Below are 15,540 nucleotides of genomic sequence, written 5' to 3' on the forward strand. Positions count from 1 at the left end.
CGTTGGCCACAGGAAAAGCAGCTCATGTCTCGTGGTTCCCCTCGAGGGGGTCGGCTGGACCTGACGCTGGATGTTCCCCTTTGGTGGGGGTTCTCCATAGGCCCCCTCTGAGAGGTCCTATGGTGACTTTCTCTCTGCGTTGAGGCAGGCCTGCTCCTTCGAAACTCCTCCCTGCCATCCCCTGTCCGACTGTCCATGTATTGGTCAGCCAGCCGGCCTGCGTGCTGCGGGTTCTCCGGCTTCTGGTCCATCAACCACAGCCACAGGTCAGAGGGGCACTGCTCATACAGGTGCTCCAGTACAAATAGGTCAAGCAGGTCCTCTCTAGTTTTGGCCCCAGCTGTCCACTTGCAAGCATATCCCTGCGCCCGGTTGACCAGTTGTAGGTATGTGACCTCCCGGGTCTTATGTTGACTCCGGAACCTCTTCCGGTACATCTCCGGGGTCAGCCCAAACTCGCGGAGCAGGGCCTCTTTCAACAGGTTGTAGTCCCCTGCTTCCGCCCCTTTCATTCGGCTGTACACCTCCACGGCGGTGGAGTCCAGTAAGGGGGTGAGAAACTGGATCCTGTCTGCAGCGTCCACCTGGTGCAGCTCGCAGGCATTCTCAAAGGCCGTCAGGAAGGTATCTATGTCCTCCCCCTCCTTACGCCGGGCCAGGAAGCTCCTATCAAAGCTCTTTGTAGGCTTGGGTCCCCCCTCACTCACCGCAGCCGGGGCCTTACTGTTGCTCAGCTGGGCCAGGTCCAGCTCATGTTTATGTTGCTTCTCCTTCTCCCTCTCCTCGTATTCACGCTGCTTCTGCTTCTCCTCCAGCTCACGCTGGCTTTGTCTCTGCACACGTTCCCTCTGTCTCTCCTCATGTTCCCTCTGTTCCTTACGCTCCTCCAGCTCTCTCAGTGTTATCTCTCTCTCCAAGTCCAGCCGCCTGCGCTCCACGGAGGCCGAGCGTCGCCGGGACTATCCCCGGCTGGGGGGTGAGCTTCGCCGGGCCGATCCCCTGCTGGCCGGGGGGGTCACGGTGCCCTCAGTGGCTGGGCTCATCCTCTCCCTCCCCCTAGGCCTAGAGGTGCGAGGTCTCGGGGAGCCCTCAGCGGCCGGCTGACCACTCCCAGAGGGGACAGACACTGGTGCCTGCGCTGCATCTGCCCGGCTGCTTCCCTCAGAGACAGGGATCGGTTCATTCACACGATCTGCATCGTCCAGCTGGGCAATCAGCTGGGCCTTGGTGAGCTTCCCACTGTGCAGCCCTCTCCGCTGGCACAGCTCCACCAGGTCACACTTGCGCTGCATGGCATACATCTTCCTGCTGGCCGCTCGCAGGCCGGGGTGCTCGCCGCTCCCCAGAGGTTCCAGGGGGACCCCCAGTGTGCCAGTCCTTCAGGTCACCACCTCTCTGCCAGGGTCGAGCTTCAGCCTCCTCCGCCCCTGGGATCGCTCCCTGCGATCCCCCGGGGGACCCTGTTACTGCAAAGTCCTTCTCTCTGGTCACACTCTTCCAGGGGTTAATCACCCCTTCGCTTTACTGCTCCCCAGTCACTTACTGCAGGAAGCGCCATCCACAGGGTGCAGTCGATCCCACCGCTACCACCAGTTGTCACGGAGTGTGGGGGAGTCCGGCCCTGCACCCCTCTTCCTGGGACCCACAGTGACTCTCAGCCAGCCAGTAAAACAGAAGGTTTATTGGACAACAGGAACACCGGATACAGCAGAGCTCGTGTTTAGAGTCAGGACCCCTCACTCTGGCCTTTCTGGGGGTTCAGGGTGTCTGGATTCCAGCACAGGTTCCCCTGCAAACCCACCACCCTGGTCCCAAAACCGAAGACTGACCCCACCCTCTCCACTCAGCTCCTTTTCTTTTGTCCAGCTCCTGGGCCGAGGTGTCACCTCCCCTCCCCCAGGCCTAGCTCATGTTACAGTCTGCATACCTGCGTCTCACCTAAAATCCTCCCTGCTCTCCAATCCTCCCTGCTCTCCCATCCCCCACATAGACAGTCCCTACTCCACCACACCCTCCTGCCTCTGTCTTTCCTCTCTCTGCCTCCCCCTGTTCCTGCCATCTCTGCCCCTTCTCAACGGGACTTTCCCCCTGCGAGCTCTGTGCCTGGTGTATTCGATGACACAGCTCGGCCACCGGGTGCCTTTCTACTGGCTCCCGCTCGCTGGGTCCCTGCGTTTCGGGTGCTGGTTGGTACCTCGCTGGCTGCTGGTGTCTCTCCCCGGCGCTGGGCAGCCTCTCTCCAAACTCTATCAGCCGTTTCCACCAGCAGCGCTGGTGCGGGGGAGGAGCTGCTGGCTGCTGTCCCACGCTGGTTTCTTTCTCTCCCCACCACAAAAAATCCCACCCCAGGCTCGAGCTCCCCCCACTTCCCCTGCCCGGGAATCCCTGGGGTCTCCCCACAGCCAACGTGTGCAGCTCCCACTGCTCTGTAACCCGACAGCCCCTAGCTGAGGTGAGCATAAGACAGGCAGCCCTGGAAGGCAGTCACAGGCTGGGGGTGCGGCCGCCTGGGCAGTGACCCCCCCATATGAAATTAATCTGGGGGGTGTTCAGATGGGGCATTCACTGTGGGGATCTGCCCCCGGTCCCACCCAGGCAGCCCTTCGTGGCTCCCCCTGGGGGCGGCTCCTTGGGCAGCACATACCTGTTTTTGGGGTGGTTGATGGCGATTCACTGCCCTTAGACTCGGTACCTGGCCCTGCGCTGCCTGAGCAGGGGTAAGTCGGTGCTGTTTCTGACTGAGTCGGGTCGGTTCCCACTGTGGGAATAGAACCAACGTCTGTCAGGGTAGGGCACAGGGGTGAGAAAGCTGGAGCCCTGGTGTCTGTGGTGAGTTATACATGGACCCCTTCTCCTAGTTGGCAATGGCGGCTCTTCCCCGGGCTGAGCCGGCGTCCCTGGGGAGAGGATGGGACCCAGGGATTCGGGCCGGCTCAGCGCCCCCGGGATCCCAGAGCGGGGAGGATCGGCAAAGCGAGACCCTGAGCGTAGATACAGCCCCTGGCTGGTGGGACGAACTGGAACTGTTCTTACTGTGGCCTGTGAGTGCTGAGTGGGGGGTGTTGGGAGGACGGTCTGCATTGCGGGATGGGAGCCTGGCCTTGGGGGAGGATACCTGAGCCTGTAAGTGAGAACCCAGGAAGGGGTTAGAGGCCAGGTGACACCTCTGCCCGGGAAGCTGAACAAAGGCTGGGGGAGGAGACCCTGGAGAGGGAGAGGGTTTTCAGGTGGTGGCTGGTGTCATGGAGGGAAGGTCAGACAGGGCTCTGACCCCCCAAGGGGGCTGTGGTGCTTCTGGGACCCCAAGATGGACCTAACTGGGGAGGATCCTGTCATCCGTACCTGCAAGACCTGTCTGGGACTGTGTTCCTGTCGTCTAAATAAACCTTCTGCTTTACTGGCTGGCTGAGAGTCCTGGTGATCACAGGAAGCCGGGGGTGCAGGGCCCTGACTCCCCCACACTCCGTGACAACTGGCTCTACAGAAACCGGCACCAAAATCATTGCTGACTCGTATTAATTACCAGGAGCCCCTGTTCTGGGCCAGCTGCCCTGTGTGCTCGGAGCTGTACGGACACAGGACACAGAGACGGTCCCTGCCCCAGCCAGGTGCCATTCACACCTGGAGTCACTGTAGAGCAGATCTGGGCGCGGCTGTTCCTATCTCATCAGAGGTGGCTCTAGGCACCAGCAAAGCAAGCTCCTGCTTGGGGCAGCCCATTTGCAGGGGCGGCAGGGATCCAGCATGGGAGCTGAGAACCAACAGGGGGCTCTGGGAGCTGAAGTTCCTTGCTTAGCTCCCTGCCTATAGAGCCAGCCCTGGAGCAGGGTAAGAACTACATTTCCCAGCATTCCCTTGGCCACTACCAATTGGAAAGGAAGGAGAGGGACCTCATGCAGCAGCGTGCTGTGAGTGCTGTGAATGGTAGGGAGACCATATTTTAACATTCAAAAAACAGGACACTCCACAGGGAGGGTAGCCCCACCCTGCCTCCATCTACTCCCTTCGAATGCCCTCCAAAGAAACCCCAGCCCATCCAACCCCCTGGCTCCCTGTCTCCTGATCACCCTCTCCCAGGACCCCTGCCCCTAACTGCCCCCCAGGATCCCACCTCCTAATCTAAGCACCGCTGGTCCTTGTCCCCTGATCACCCCCTCCTGGGACCCCTGCCCCCAACTTCGCCCCAGGACTCCACTCCCTACCTGTCCACTGACAAATCCCTGGGACTCCCATGCTTATCCAACCGCTGCCTGTCCCCTGACTGCCCCCCAAAACCTCCGCGCCATCCAACCCTCTTGCTCCCTGTCCCTTGACTGCCCCCCAGAACTCCCTAACCCTTCTCCAACCCCCCAGCCCTTTTACCGTGCCACTCAGACCAGCGTGTCTGGCTTCCTGTAGCTCCAGACACGCTGCAGCATAGATGCTGCCGTGCTCCCCCCCTCCCCAACTCCCAGCACCTGCCTTCCAGATTTGAACACCTCAAAATTCACGAGTGCTGAAGCTCAGTATGGGAACCAATCCTGTCTGTGTTTTCTGCCTGCTGAATGACCCGCCCTGGGAGTGAGTTACCAGTGACCCAGGGCTGTGGCAGAAGGAGGGTGCAGGTGGAGGGGGGGAGAGACCAGGGCTGGGGTGGCAGGAGGTGTGTGTGGGGGCACTGGTGGGAAGGAAAGGGGGAGCCCAGGGCTGGGGCGGCAGTGGGGTGGGTAGGGGGGAAAAGGGGAAGCCCAGTGCTGGGGTGGCAGGGGGTGTGGGTAGGGGGAGGAGCCCAGGGCTGGGACGGGGGCCAAAAAATCCCACCCCAGGCTCGAGCTCACCCCACTTCTGCTGCCCGGGAATCTTTGGGGGTCTCCCCACAGCTGGTGTTTCCAGGCTGCTTCTGAGCAGCCTACGTGTGCAGCTCCCACTGCTCTGTAACCCGACAGCCCCCATCCCAGGTGGGCATCACACAGCCAGCCCTGGAAGGTAGTCACAGGCTGGGGGCAGGGCCAGCTGGGCAGCCCCTGGGCCCGACTCCTCTGTGCACCCCCAGAGCAGGGAAGGCCCGGACAGGATCCCCCTGGGACAGGCCCCTGCTCTGCAGCTCCTCTGGGGGCAGGGATCCCCCCTCCCTTGGCCTGGAGCCTCCAGCATCTGCTGCTGTCCCCTTGCTGGGGAACCCACCAGTGATTCTGTCCCTGCCCCCCAGCCGGTCGTCTCCTTAGCTGGGCCCAGGACTCAGGGCAGAGCCTGGCTCTGAGCGTCCCATTGGCGCAGACACCCCTGATCAGGGGCGTGCAGAGGAATAAAAATGTGGCCGCTTTTGGGGGAGCACTTTGTGTGACCCCCAGGCGGAGGAGCTGGCTCTGCTCCCCGGAGGAGTTCTGTGCTCCGGCGCCACTGATTCGGGGGGGCCCTGTGCCTGCTTCCCCCCTTTCACATGTCCCTGCCCCTGCGGCGATTATGGGGATGCTCAGCTTCAGTTCTGATCGCCCTGGGAAGCAGCACCAGGCCGTGAGCGGCTGGTTCAGTACTTCTGCCCCAGCCCCTCCCCCTTGAGGGCCCAGGGACCCACAGCAGAACAGTATATGTGGCTAGTGGGAGGGGCAGGAGCAGAGGGGATTCTGGGTAATAGTGGTCGGCGGTTCACTCCCAATGGCAGAGGGCTGTACTTGGGTGGGGGCAGGGTGTGTGGGGGGATGTACCTCAGGCCCCATGTACCCTGTGAAACCAGCTGGGCCCGGATCCTGCAGCACCCCCAGACTTGGGTCCTGCCCCTGTCCTGGGAATTTCTCAGCAGCTTCAGCTCACCTCTGCGTAGGAATCATATGGGTGGGAGGATAGCAGTGGGAAGGGGCCTTCCTGCTGGGGAGGGCGCTTTGAGGTCATTGGGAGAGCCATGCCCTGCTGAAATGCTCAGCAACGGAAGACGTAACCGTGCTGTCATCGCAACAGTCATCATTAGGTGCCAGAGTCAACAGCATGTCACTCTGGATCGGTGGGTTCAAGTGTTCACACCACCTCTATCTGGACTGAGAGGTTCCAGGGTTAATGCCCCACTGGGCAGCACGCCAGCGAAGGGGGAGCCCTGCTTTTGAGCCATTTCCCCAGGCTGGCTGTAAACTCAGGCTGACAGATGGGATACACGGGGTCGTTATTCGTGGCGCTGTTCTCCCACGGAGATACGCACCAAGCCGTGCCCCACACGGGTGGCTTTGTGGTGCCTGTGGGCAGAACAACATCCCGATTTGTGGGGTCCCCACATTGGGGCTGTTTCCAGGGCTGGTTTGATGGTGATTCCCTCCCCCGCCAGCCCTGGTACCTGGCCTTGTGGTGCCTGGGCGGGTGGAAGCCGGTGTCGTTCCCGGCTGAGTCAGGTCGTTTCCGCCTGTGGGAATAGAACCGCCATGTGTCAAGAGCGGGGCTGAGAAAGCTGGAGCCCGGGCATCTATGGTTCGTTATACAGGGAACTTTCCTCCCCATAACCAGCAATGGTTGCTCTTCCCCGGGCTGAGCCAGCGTCCCTGGGGAGAGGATGGGACCCAGGCATTCGGGTCGGCTCAGCACCCCCGGGATCCCAGAATGGGGAGGAGCAGCCCAGCGAGACCCTGAGCGCAGATACAGCCCCTGCCTGGCCCCACGGAAACCGGAACCAAAATCATCACTGACTAGTATTAATTACTAGGAGCCCCTGTCCTGGGCCAGCTCCCCTGTGTGCTCGGAGCTGTACGGACACACGACACAGAGACGGTCCCTGCCCCAGCCAGGTGCCATTCACACCTGGAGTCACTGCGGAGCAGGTCTGGGTGCGGCTGTTCCTATTTGGGAGGAGGAACATCCCTGTGTCTGTAGAGCTACAGGGGAGCTTGTCTAAGAGCCGGGGCTGTATCAAAACAGGGGCTCTAATACCGACAGCCCAGACTCGCTCTGAGATCACCGGTGGGGTTTGGGAATAGGGTGAGCAGATGTCCCGATTTTATAGGGACAGTCCCGATATTTCGGGCTTTTTTTTATATGGGCTTCTATTACCCACCACTCCCCTGTCCTGATTTTTCACACTTGCAGTCTGGTCACCCTAGCCTGGAACCACACGGGGTTCATCATTTTGGGTCCAGTTTTCACGTAGACAAGATCTTAGTCCGTCTTTCTATCCCTCACCAGACATGCTCCCATCTGTCCACCGCCCTACGTCCCCATGGATCTGTCCATCGCCCTCTATCTAGCAGAACTAAACTCATCAATTCTCTCTGCAGGGACCACCTCCCGCCAAACGGCCCGAATGGCCCCGTGGGCGTCTGAGCCGGGAACCCTGTTCCCCGGGGGGTGAATTGTTCCATTTCTCCTGCTCACCTTTTCCATCTGGCTCCGTCGTGGTGGGATTCAGCTGCTTGGGCCCAGCTGAGGTGGTTCCTTCTGTGGGATGAGAACGTGCGTCAGCTGGGATGAGGGAGGGACGAAACCGAGCACCCAGCCATCGGCCCTGAAAATCCAGGGGCTGCTGCTCCCCCCTGGCCGGGGAACCCCCCAGTAACTCCGTCCATGCTCCTCATCTGGGCGTCCCCTCTGCTGGGCCCAGGGTTCAGGGTAGGGCTTGGCTCTGAGCATCCCATTGGGGACAAGACCATCTGAGGGTCTGGCTCTGGGTGGGGCTGGGAATGGGGACATGGAGCCAGGCCCCTCACCTGCTACCACCAGCTCCATGGGGTCACTGGGCTTTGACCAGATGGGCGGGTCCCACTTGGTGCGATATCGGCAGCTGTAGCTCCCTGCGTCTCCCCAGTCTGTGGGGCCCACAGGGTGGGGCTGTGCATTGGGGGGAAGCTCTCCCAGGCCCTGTCCCCACCAAGCCAATCTGGCATCTGTCCAGTGACCCCCCCATATGAAATGAGTCCGGGGGTGTTCAGATGGGGCATTCGCTGTGGGGATCTGCCCCCGGTCCCACCCAGGCAGCCCTTCGAGGCTCCCCCTGGGGGCGGCTCCTTGGGCAGCACATACCTGTTTTTGGGGTGGTTGATGGCGATTCACTGCCCTTAGACTCGGTAGCTGGCCCTGCTCTGCCTGAGGAGGGGAAAGTCGGTGCTGTTTCTGACTGAGTCGGGTCGGTTCCCCCTGTGGGAATAGAACCAGCATCTGTCAGGGGTAGGGCACAGGGGTGAGAAAGCTGGAGCCCTGGTGTCTGTGTTGAGTTATACATGGACCCCTTCTGCTAGTCGGCAATGGCGGCTCTTCCCCGGGCTGAGCCGGCGTCCCTGGGGAGAGGACGGGACCCAGGGATTCGGGCCGGCTCAGCGCCCCCGGGATCCCAGAACGGGGAGGATCGGCCCAGCGAGACCCTGAGTGTAGATACAGCCCCTGGCTGGTGGGACGAACTGGGACTGTTCTTACTGTGGCCTGTGAGTGCTGAGTGGGGGGTGTTGGGAGGACGGTCTGCATTGCGGGATGGGAGACTGGCCTTGGGGGAGGATACCTGAGCCTGTAAGTGAGAACCCAGGAAGGGGTTAGAGGCCAGGTGACACCTCTGCCCGGGAAGCTGAACAAAGGCTTGGGGAAGAGACTCAGGAGAGGGAGAGGGTTTTCAGGTGGTGGCTGGTGTAATGGAGGGAAGGTCAGACGGGTCTCTGATCCCCCAAGGGGGCTGTGGTGCTCCTGGGACCCCAAGATGGACCTAACTGGGGAGGAGCCTGTCATCCGTACCTGCAAGACCTGTCTGGGACTGTGTTCCTGTCACCTAAATAAACCTTCAGCTTTACTGGCTGGCTGAGAGTCCTGGTGATCACAGGAAGCCGGGGGTGCAGGGCCCTGACTCCCCCACACTCCGTGAAAACTGGCTCTACGGAAACCGGCACCAAAATAATTGCTGACTCGTATTAATTACCAGGAGCCCCTGTTCTGGGCCAGCTGCCCTGTGTGCTTGGAGCTGTACGGTCACAGGACACAGAGACGGTCCCTGCCCCAGCCAGGTGCCATTCACACCTGGAGTCACTGCAGGGCAGATCTGGGCGCGGCTGTTCCTATCTCATCAGGGGCGGCTCTAGGCACCAGCAAAGCAAGCTCCTGCTTGGGGCAGCCCATTTGCAGGGGCGGCAGGGATCCAGCATGGGAGCTGAGAACCAACAGGGGGCTCTGGGAGCTGTAGTTCCTTGCTTATCTCCCTGCCTATAGAGCCAGCCCTGGAGAAGGGAAAGAACTACATTTCCCAGCATTCCCTTGGCCACTACCAATTGGAAAGGAAGGAGGGGGACCTCATGCAACAGCGTGCTGTGAGTGCTGTGATTGGTAGGGAGACCATTGGCACGGAGTGTGGGGGACCCAGGGCCTTCACCCCCGTGCTCCCTACGATTCACCAGGACTCTCAGCCATCCAGTAAAGCAGAAGGTTTATTTAGACGACAGGAACACAGTCCAACACAGGTCTTGCAGGCACAGATAACCAGATCCCCCCGGTTCGGTCCATCTTGGGGGGCCTCACAGCCCCCCCCCGGGGATCAGAGCTCGGTCTCCCTGCTCCTCTCTCTTCTCCAGCCCACTTGTGTCTCCCAGTCCTCTCCGGCCCCTCCTTTCTCCTCCGCCTCCATCCTTTGTCTCCCCTGGCCAGAGGTGACTTCTCCCCTCCCCCAGGCCAAGCTCAGCTCACAGTTTGAATTCCTGACACTCACCTAAACCTCTGGCTCTCCCCTCCCCCACACAGACAGTCTGTGCTTCCTACTCCTTCACACCTCTCCCCCCTCCGAGACTGAACTGAGCGGGGTCACTCCAGCCAGTGACCCGGGGAAGTTCGGATCCCCCTACAACCTTATGCCGCCCGCGCCCTTTCCCCACCCCAATACCCCTGGGGTGCACCCTGGGCTGGGGCCTTCTCCCCACGTTCCAGTCTGGGGGGCTGTGATTCGGGTTCTCTCGGTTCAGAGCCCCCCCTCTGACCCGGGCCCCCCTCTGGACAGGCTCCTCAGGGCGGGGCGAGGGCCTTACAGCCATCTCCCCCCTGTCCCGGGCTTCCTCTCCCTCTGGCAGACGTCACAGGAGCGGCAGTGCTGCCGGACATGGGCAAAGACCCCAGGCCAGTAATAGTTCTGCAGCAGCCGCTGCTGGGTACGCCAGGCTCCCTGGTGCCCAGAGGGGGGAATGTCATGGGCCTGGCACAGCAGCTGGCGGCAATACTCCTGGGGTACCACCAGCTGCCTCCTGATCCCCCCTGACTCCATCTTCCCTGGGGGAGCCCATTCTCGGTACAGGAACCCCTTCTCCCACAGGAACCTTTTCCGGCCACCTCGTCCCATGGTCTGTCCCCCCCCGAGGCTGGCCAGGTCCCTTATCCTCCGCAAGGAGGGGTCTCCCCGCACCGCGGCCTGGTACTCAGCCGCTGGGGCAGGGGCGGGGATCTGTCCTCTCTCACCGGCTGGGTCCGGGGCCACAGCCTCTCTGAGCCCTGTCCCTGGGCGTTCCCTCCCTACCGGGTCAGGGTCCGGTGTCTCGGCCAAAGTACTTTCCCCGGGGTCAGGGTGCAGAGCCCTGCGTCGACCCTGACTACGGTTCACGGACAGGGTACCCTGGGTGTTACTTGGCCAGTCCTCGAGGTCCCCCCCCATTAACACCTCCGTGGGCAAATGTGGGTGCACTCCCACGTCCTTGAGGCCCTCCTTGTCCCCACTTTAGGTGTACCCTGACAGGCACCTTGAATGGGGTCCCGATCACACCCTCAGGGTCAGGTAGGTGTTGGGCACCATCCGATCTGAGCCCACCACCTGCGGCCGGGCCAGCGTCACCTCTGCGCCCGTATCCCAGTACCCAGTGACCTCCTTCCCGTCTACCTCCAGGGGAACAAGGCACTCGCTCCGGAGGGGTAGTCCCGTGCCCACCCTGTAAACCCCAAACTCAGGGCTGGGAGCATCCAGCCCCTCGGAGGGGTCGACTGGGCCCTCCCTCCTTTGCAGGGGTACGCGCCCACCCCCTTTCGTGCGACCGCTGCCCCTCATCCGGCTGGGTCTCTACCAAGTTGACCCGGTGGGGTTGGTCTGCTCAGTTTGTCCCGGAGCTTGGGGCACTGGCCCCGTACGTGGCCCGGTTGGCCACATTGATAGCAGCCCATGTCTCGTGGGTCCCCTCGAGAGGGACGGCTGGACCTGACGCCAGATGCTTCCCTTTGGTGGGGCCTCCTCGGCTCCTGCTGGGAGGTCCCATGGTGACTCTCTCTCGGCGTTGAGGCAGATCTGCTCCTTCGAGACTCCTCCCTGCCATCCCCCGCCCGACTGTCCATGTATTGGTCGGCCAGCCGGCCTGCATGCTGCGGGTTCTCCGGCTTCCGGTCCATCAGCCACTGCTTCAGGTCAGACGGGCACTGCGCATACAGGTGCTCCAGTACGAGTAGGTCAAGCAGGTCCTCTCTGGTTTGGGCCCCAGCCGTCCACTTGCGGGCGTACCCCTGCGCCCGGTTGACCAGTTGCAGGTATGTGACCTCCCGGGTCTTACGTTGACCCCGGAACCTCTTCCGGTACATCTCCGGGGTCAGCCCAAACTCGCGGAGCAGGGCCTCTTTGAACAGGTTGTAGTCCCGCGCCTCCTCCCCTCTCATTCGGCTGTACACCTCCACGGCGGTGGAGTCCAGTAAGGGGGTGAGGCGCCGGATCCTGTCTGCGGGGTCAACCTGGTGCAGCTCACAGGCGTTCTCAAAGGCCGTCAGGAAGGTGTCTATGTCCTTCCCCTCCTTCCACGGGGCCAGGAAGTTCGTATCGAAGCTCTTTGTAGGCTTGGGCCCCCCCTCACTCACCGCAGCCGGGGTCTTACTGTTGTTCTGCTGGGCCAGGGCCAATTCATGTCTGCGCTGCTCCTCCTTCTCTCTCGCTTCGAATTCACGTTGCTTCTCCCTGTCCTCAAATTCACGTTGCTTCTCCTTCTCTCTCGCCTCGTATTCACGCTGGCTTTGTCTTTCCTCATATGCCCTCAGCTCCTTACGCTCCTCCATCTCCATCCGTTTGATCTCTCTCTCCAACTCCAGCCGCCTGAGTTCCACGGAGGCCGAGCGTCGCCGGGACGATCCCCTGCTGGCCGGGGGGGTCACGGTGCCCTCCGTAGCTGGGCTCCTCCTCCCCCTAGGCCTAGGGGTGGGGGGTCTCGAGGAGCCCTCATCCGCCGACTGGCCACTCCCAGCGGGTACAGACACTGGTGCCTGCGCTGCATCTGCCCGGCTGCTTCCCTCAGAGACAGGGACCGGTTCATTCCTGCGATCTCTCTCCTCCAGCCGGGCAATCAGCTGGGCCTTGGTGAGCTTCCCATGGCGCAGCCCCCCCTGCTTGCACAGCTCCACCAGCTCCCACTTGTGCTTCTGGGAATACATCTTCCTGCTGGCCACTCGCAGGCCGGGGTGCTCGCCGCTCCCCACGGGTTCCAGGGGGACCCCTCGTGTGCCAGTCTTTGAGGTCACCCCCTCTCTGCCAGGGTCGAGCTGCAGACTCCTCCGCCCCGGGGATCGCTCGCTGTGATCCCCCGGGGGACCCTGTTACTGCAAAGTCCTGCTCTCTGGCCACACTCGCCCAGGAGTGAATCGCCCCTTCGTTTTCCTGCTCCCCAGTCACTTACTGCAGGAAGCGCCGTCCACGGGGTGCCGCCGATCCCACCGCTGCCACCAGTTGTCACGGAGTGTGGGGGACCCAGGGCCTTCACCCCCGTGCTCCCTACGATTCACCAGGACTCTCAGCCATCCAGTAAAGCAGAAGGTTTATTTAGACGACAGGAACACAGTCCAACACAGGTCTTGCAGGCACAGATAACCAGATCCCCCCGGTTCGGTCCATCTTGGGGGGCCTCACAGCCCCCCCCCGGGGATCAGAGCTCGGTCTCCCTGCTCCTCTCTCTTCTCCAGCCCACTTGTGTCCCCCAGTCCTCTCCGGCCCCTCCTCTCTCCTCCGCCTCCTTCCTTTGTCTCCCTGGCCAGAGGTGTCACCTCCCCTCCCCCAGGCCAAGCTCAGCTCACAGTTTGAATTCCTGACACTCACCTAAACCTCTGGCTCTCCCCTCCCCCACACAGACAGTCTGTGCTTCCTACTCCTTCACAACCATATTTTAACATTCAAAAAACAGGACACCTCACGGGGAGGGTAGCCCCACTCTGACACCATCTACTCCCTTCGACTGCCCCCCACAGAAACCCCAGCCCATCCAACCCCTGGCTCCTGTCCCCTGATCACCCCTCCTGGGACCCCTGCCCCAACTTCCCCTGGACCCCACTCCTACCTGTCCCCTGACAAATCCCTGGGATTCCCATGCTTATCCAACCGCTGCCTGTCCCCTGACTGCCCCCAAACCTCCGCCACATCCACCCCCGCTCCCTGTCCCTTGACTGCCCCCCCGGAACCCCTAACCCTTCTCCAACCCCCCAGCCCTTTTACCGTGCCACTCAGACCAGTGTTTCTGGCTCCATGCAGCTCCAAACACGCTGCTGCAGACATGCTGCCGTGCTCCCCCCCTCTCCAACACCCAGCACCTGCCTTCCAGATTTGAACACCTGAAAATTCACGAGTGCTCAAGCTCAGTTTGGGAAGCTGTTACTTCATTTTTCCCAAATCAAATATACTGATCCACTGTAACTTGCTGTAGAAAAAGTAGGATAAAATTGAGCAAAAAATGCTTCCCAGTGGTTATTAGGACTGGAATTGCTATTTTCAACAGCCATTGCCATTTCTTTATTTTTTTGTTTAAAAGGGAGACAGTGATATTGCATTGGCAAATTCCCCATAGAAAGAAAGAGTGGAACAAAAGAATAATAAAGGCACCTCAACTTTTCCTTATTTATGGAGCATAGTCTTATAATATGCATCCAGATCTCCTCCAATCACACAAGCTGAAAATTGTTCCACTTTAGTGCAGCTCTGTAATCACATGGGAACCAATCCTGTGTGTGTTTTGTGCCTGCTGAATGACCCGCTCTGGGAGTGAGTTACCAGTGACCCAGGGCTGCGGCGAAAGGAGGGTGCAGGTGGAGGGGGGGAGAGCCCAGGGCTGGGGTGGCAGGAGGTGTGTGTGGGGGCACTGGTGGGAAGGACGGGGGGAGCCCAGGGCTGGGGCAGCAGTGGGGTGGGGGAGGGCACTGGTAGGGGGGACAATGGGAAGCCCAGCGCTGGGGTGGCAGGGGGTGTGGACAGGGGCAGGGGCCTAGGGGTGGGATGGGGGGCAGCCAACAAATTTTTTGCTTGGGGCTGCAAAAAACCTAGAGCTGGCCCCGTCCGCCACCCCTCAGCAGGGCAATGGCGCGGATCCATCTGCCAGGAGCCAAGGGAGGGGTGGCTGGGGCAGGGCAAGGAGAGGCCGAGCGGACCTAGAGGCCAATAGTGTTTCCTCTCCATCTGCTGGGGAAGGAGAAATCAGTTCAGTGGGAAATGATCACAAGTGGATCAGAGTTCGCTGGTGTAGCAGGACCTGCTGGGTAGGGTCACACTGGGAACTATTGCTGAGCTGCCTGACCAGTAACTGCCATTGGCTGAATTAAACCCACTTCATGGGCAACAGTTTACATTCATGGAGCCCCAGGAGCTGGAGTTGGATCGTCTAAGGCACTAGGCCAGAACCCACCGCGCTACGGTCCCATCACAGCTTCTCTGTTCCTAGGCTAGTTTGTTGTGTCTTGAGCCCTCCCCTTGCGCCGTCTCTGTTTGCTGCTCTGAGCTCCAGTTCAGGTACCTGCAGCGATTTCTCCAGGTGATGGGTCGGCTTCTCAACTGAGCTAATGTCCCTCCACTGCTTTTTCTAGAGTCCCTTGGCTCTCGGACAAATTCTCTCTTCCTGTTGCTGCAGCTGAAGGTTTTCTAACAATTGCTCAGGTATCTTAGAAAATCTTTTTTCCTCCTGTTTCACTGCCCTGTTCTTCCTGTAACTTTCCCCCTCTGTCACGGAGTATGGGGGAGTCAGGCCCTGCACCCCTCTTCCTCGGACCCACAGTGACTCTCAGCCAGCCAGTAAAACAGAAGGTTTATTGGACAACAGGAACACCGGATACAGCAGAGCTCGTGTTTAGAGCCAGGATCCCTCACTCTGGCCTCTTTGGGGTTCAGGGTGTCTGGATTCCAGCACAGGTTCCCCTGCAAACCCTCCACCCCGGTCCCAAAACCGAAGACTGACCCCACCCTCTCCACTCAGTGTCACGTCCCCTCCCCCAGGCCTAGCTCATGTAACAGTCTGCATACCTGCGTCTCACCTAAAATCCTCCCTGCTCTCCAATCCTCCCTGCTCTCCCATCCCCCACATAGACAGTCCCTACTCCACCGCACCTCTCCCCCCTCCGAGCCTGAACTGAGCGGGGTCACTTTGCCCAGTGACCCGGGGAAGTTCAGGGCCCCGTCTCCGGGACAGCGCGTCCGCTATCAGGTTGGCACTTCCCTTCACGTGGACCACGTCCATGTCATAGTCCTGCAGGAGCAGGCTCCACCTCAGAAGCCTGGCGTTGGCTCCTTTCATCTGGTGCAGCCAGGTCAGGGGAGAGTGGTCGGTGTACACGGTGAAGTGGCGCCCAAGGAGATATGGCTCCAGTTTCTTAAGGGCCCACACCATGGCCAGGAATTCCTTCTCGATGGCC

The 15,540-nt window shown here is 60.8% G+C and overlaps 1 protein-coding gene across 1 annotated transcript in view; it reads right to left on the reverse strand.

Annotated features, from left to right (window-relative positions):
• The window catches only part of LOC120393548 (mucin-5AC-like), a 353,632-nt gene that overhangs the window by 129,442 nt on the left and 208,650 nt on the right, over positions 1–15,540 (reverse strand). Inside the window, exons 17-18 of the mRNA XM_039518169.1 lie at positions 7,975–8,088; positions 7,330–7,392 (exon numbers count right to left, since the gene is read on the reverse strand). Of these exons, the coding sequence (XP_039374103.1) occupies positions 7,330–7,392; positions 7,975–8,088 (177 nt within the window). The remainder of the gene's footprint in view (positions 1–7,329; positions 7,393–7,974; positions 8,089–15,540) is intronic.

Source organism: Mauremys reevesii, unplaced genomic scaffold (assembly GCF_016161935.1).
Source record: "Mauremys reevesii isolate NIE-2019 unplaced genomic scaffold, ASM1616193v1 Contig23, whole genome shotgun sequence".
In the NCBI taxonomy this organism is placed as follows: domain Eukaryota; kingdom Metazoa; phylum Chordata; order Testudines; family Geoemydidae; genus Mauremys; species Mauremys reevesii.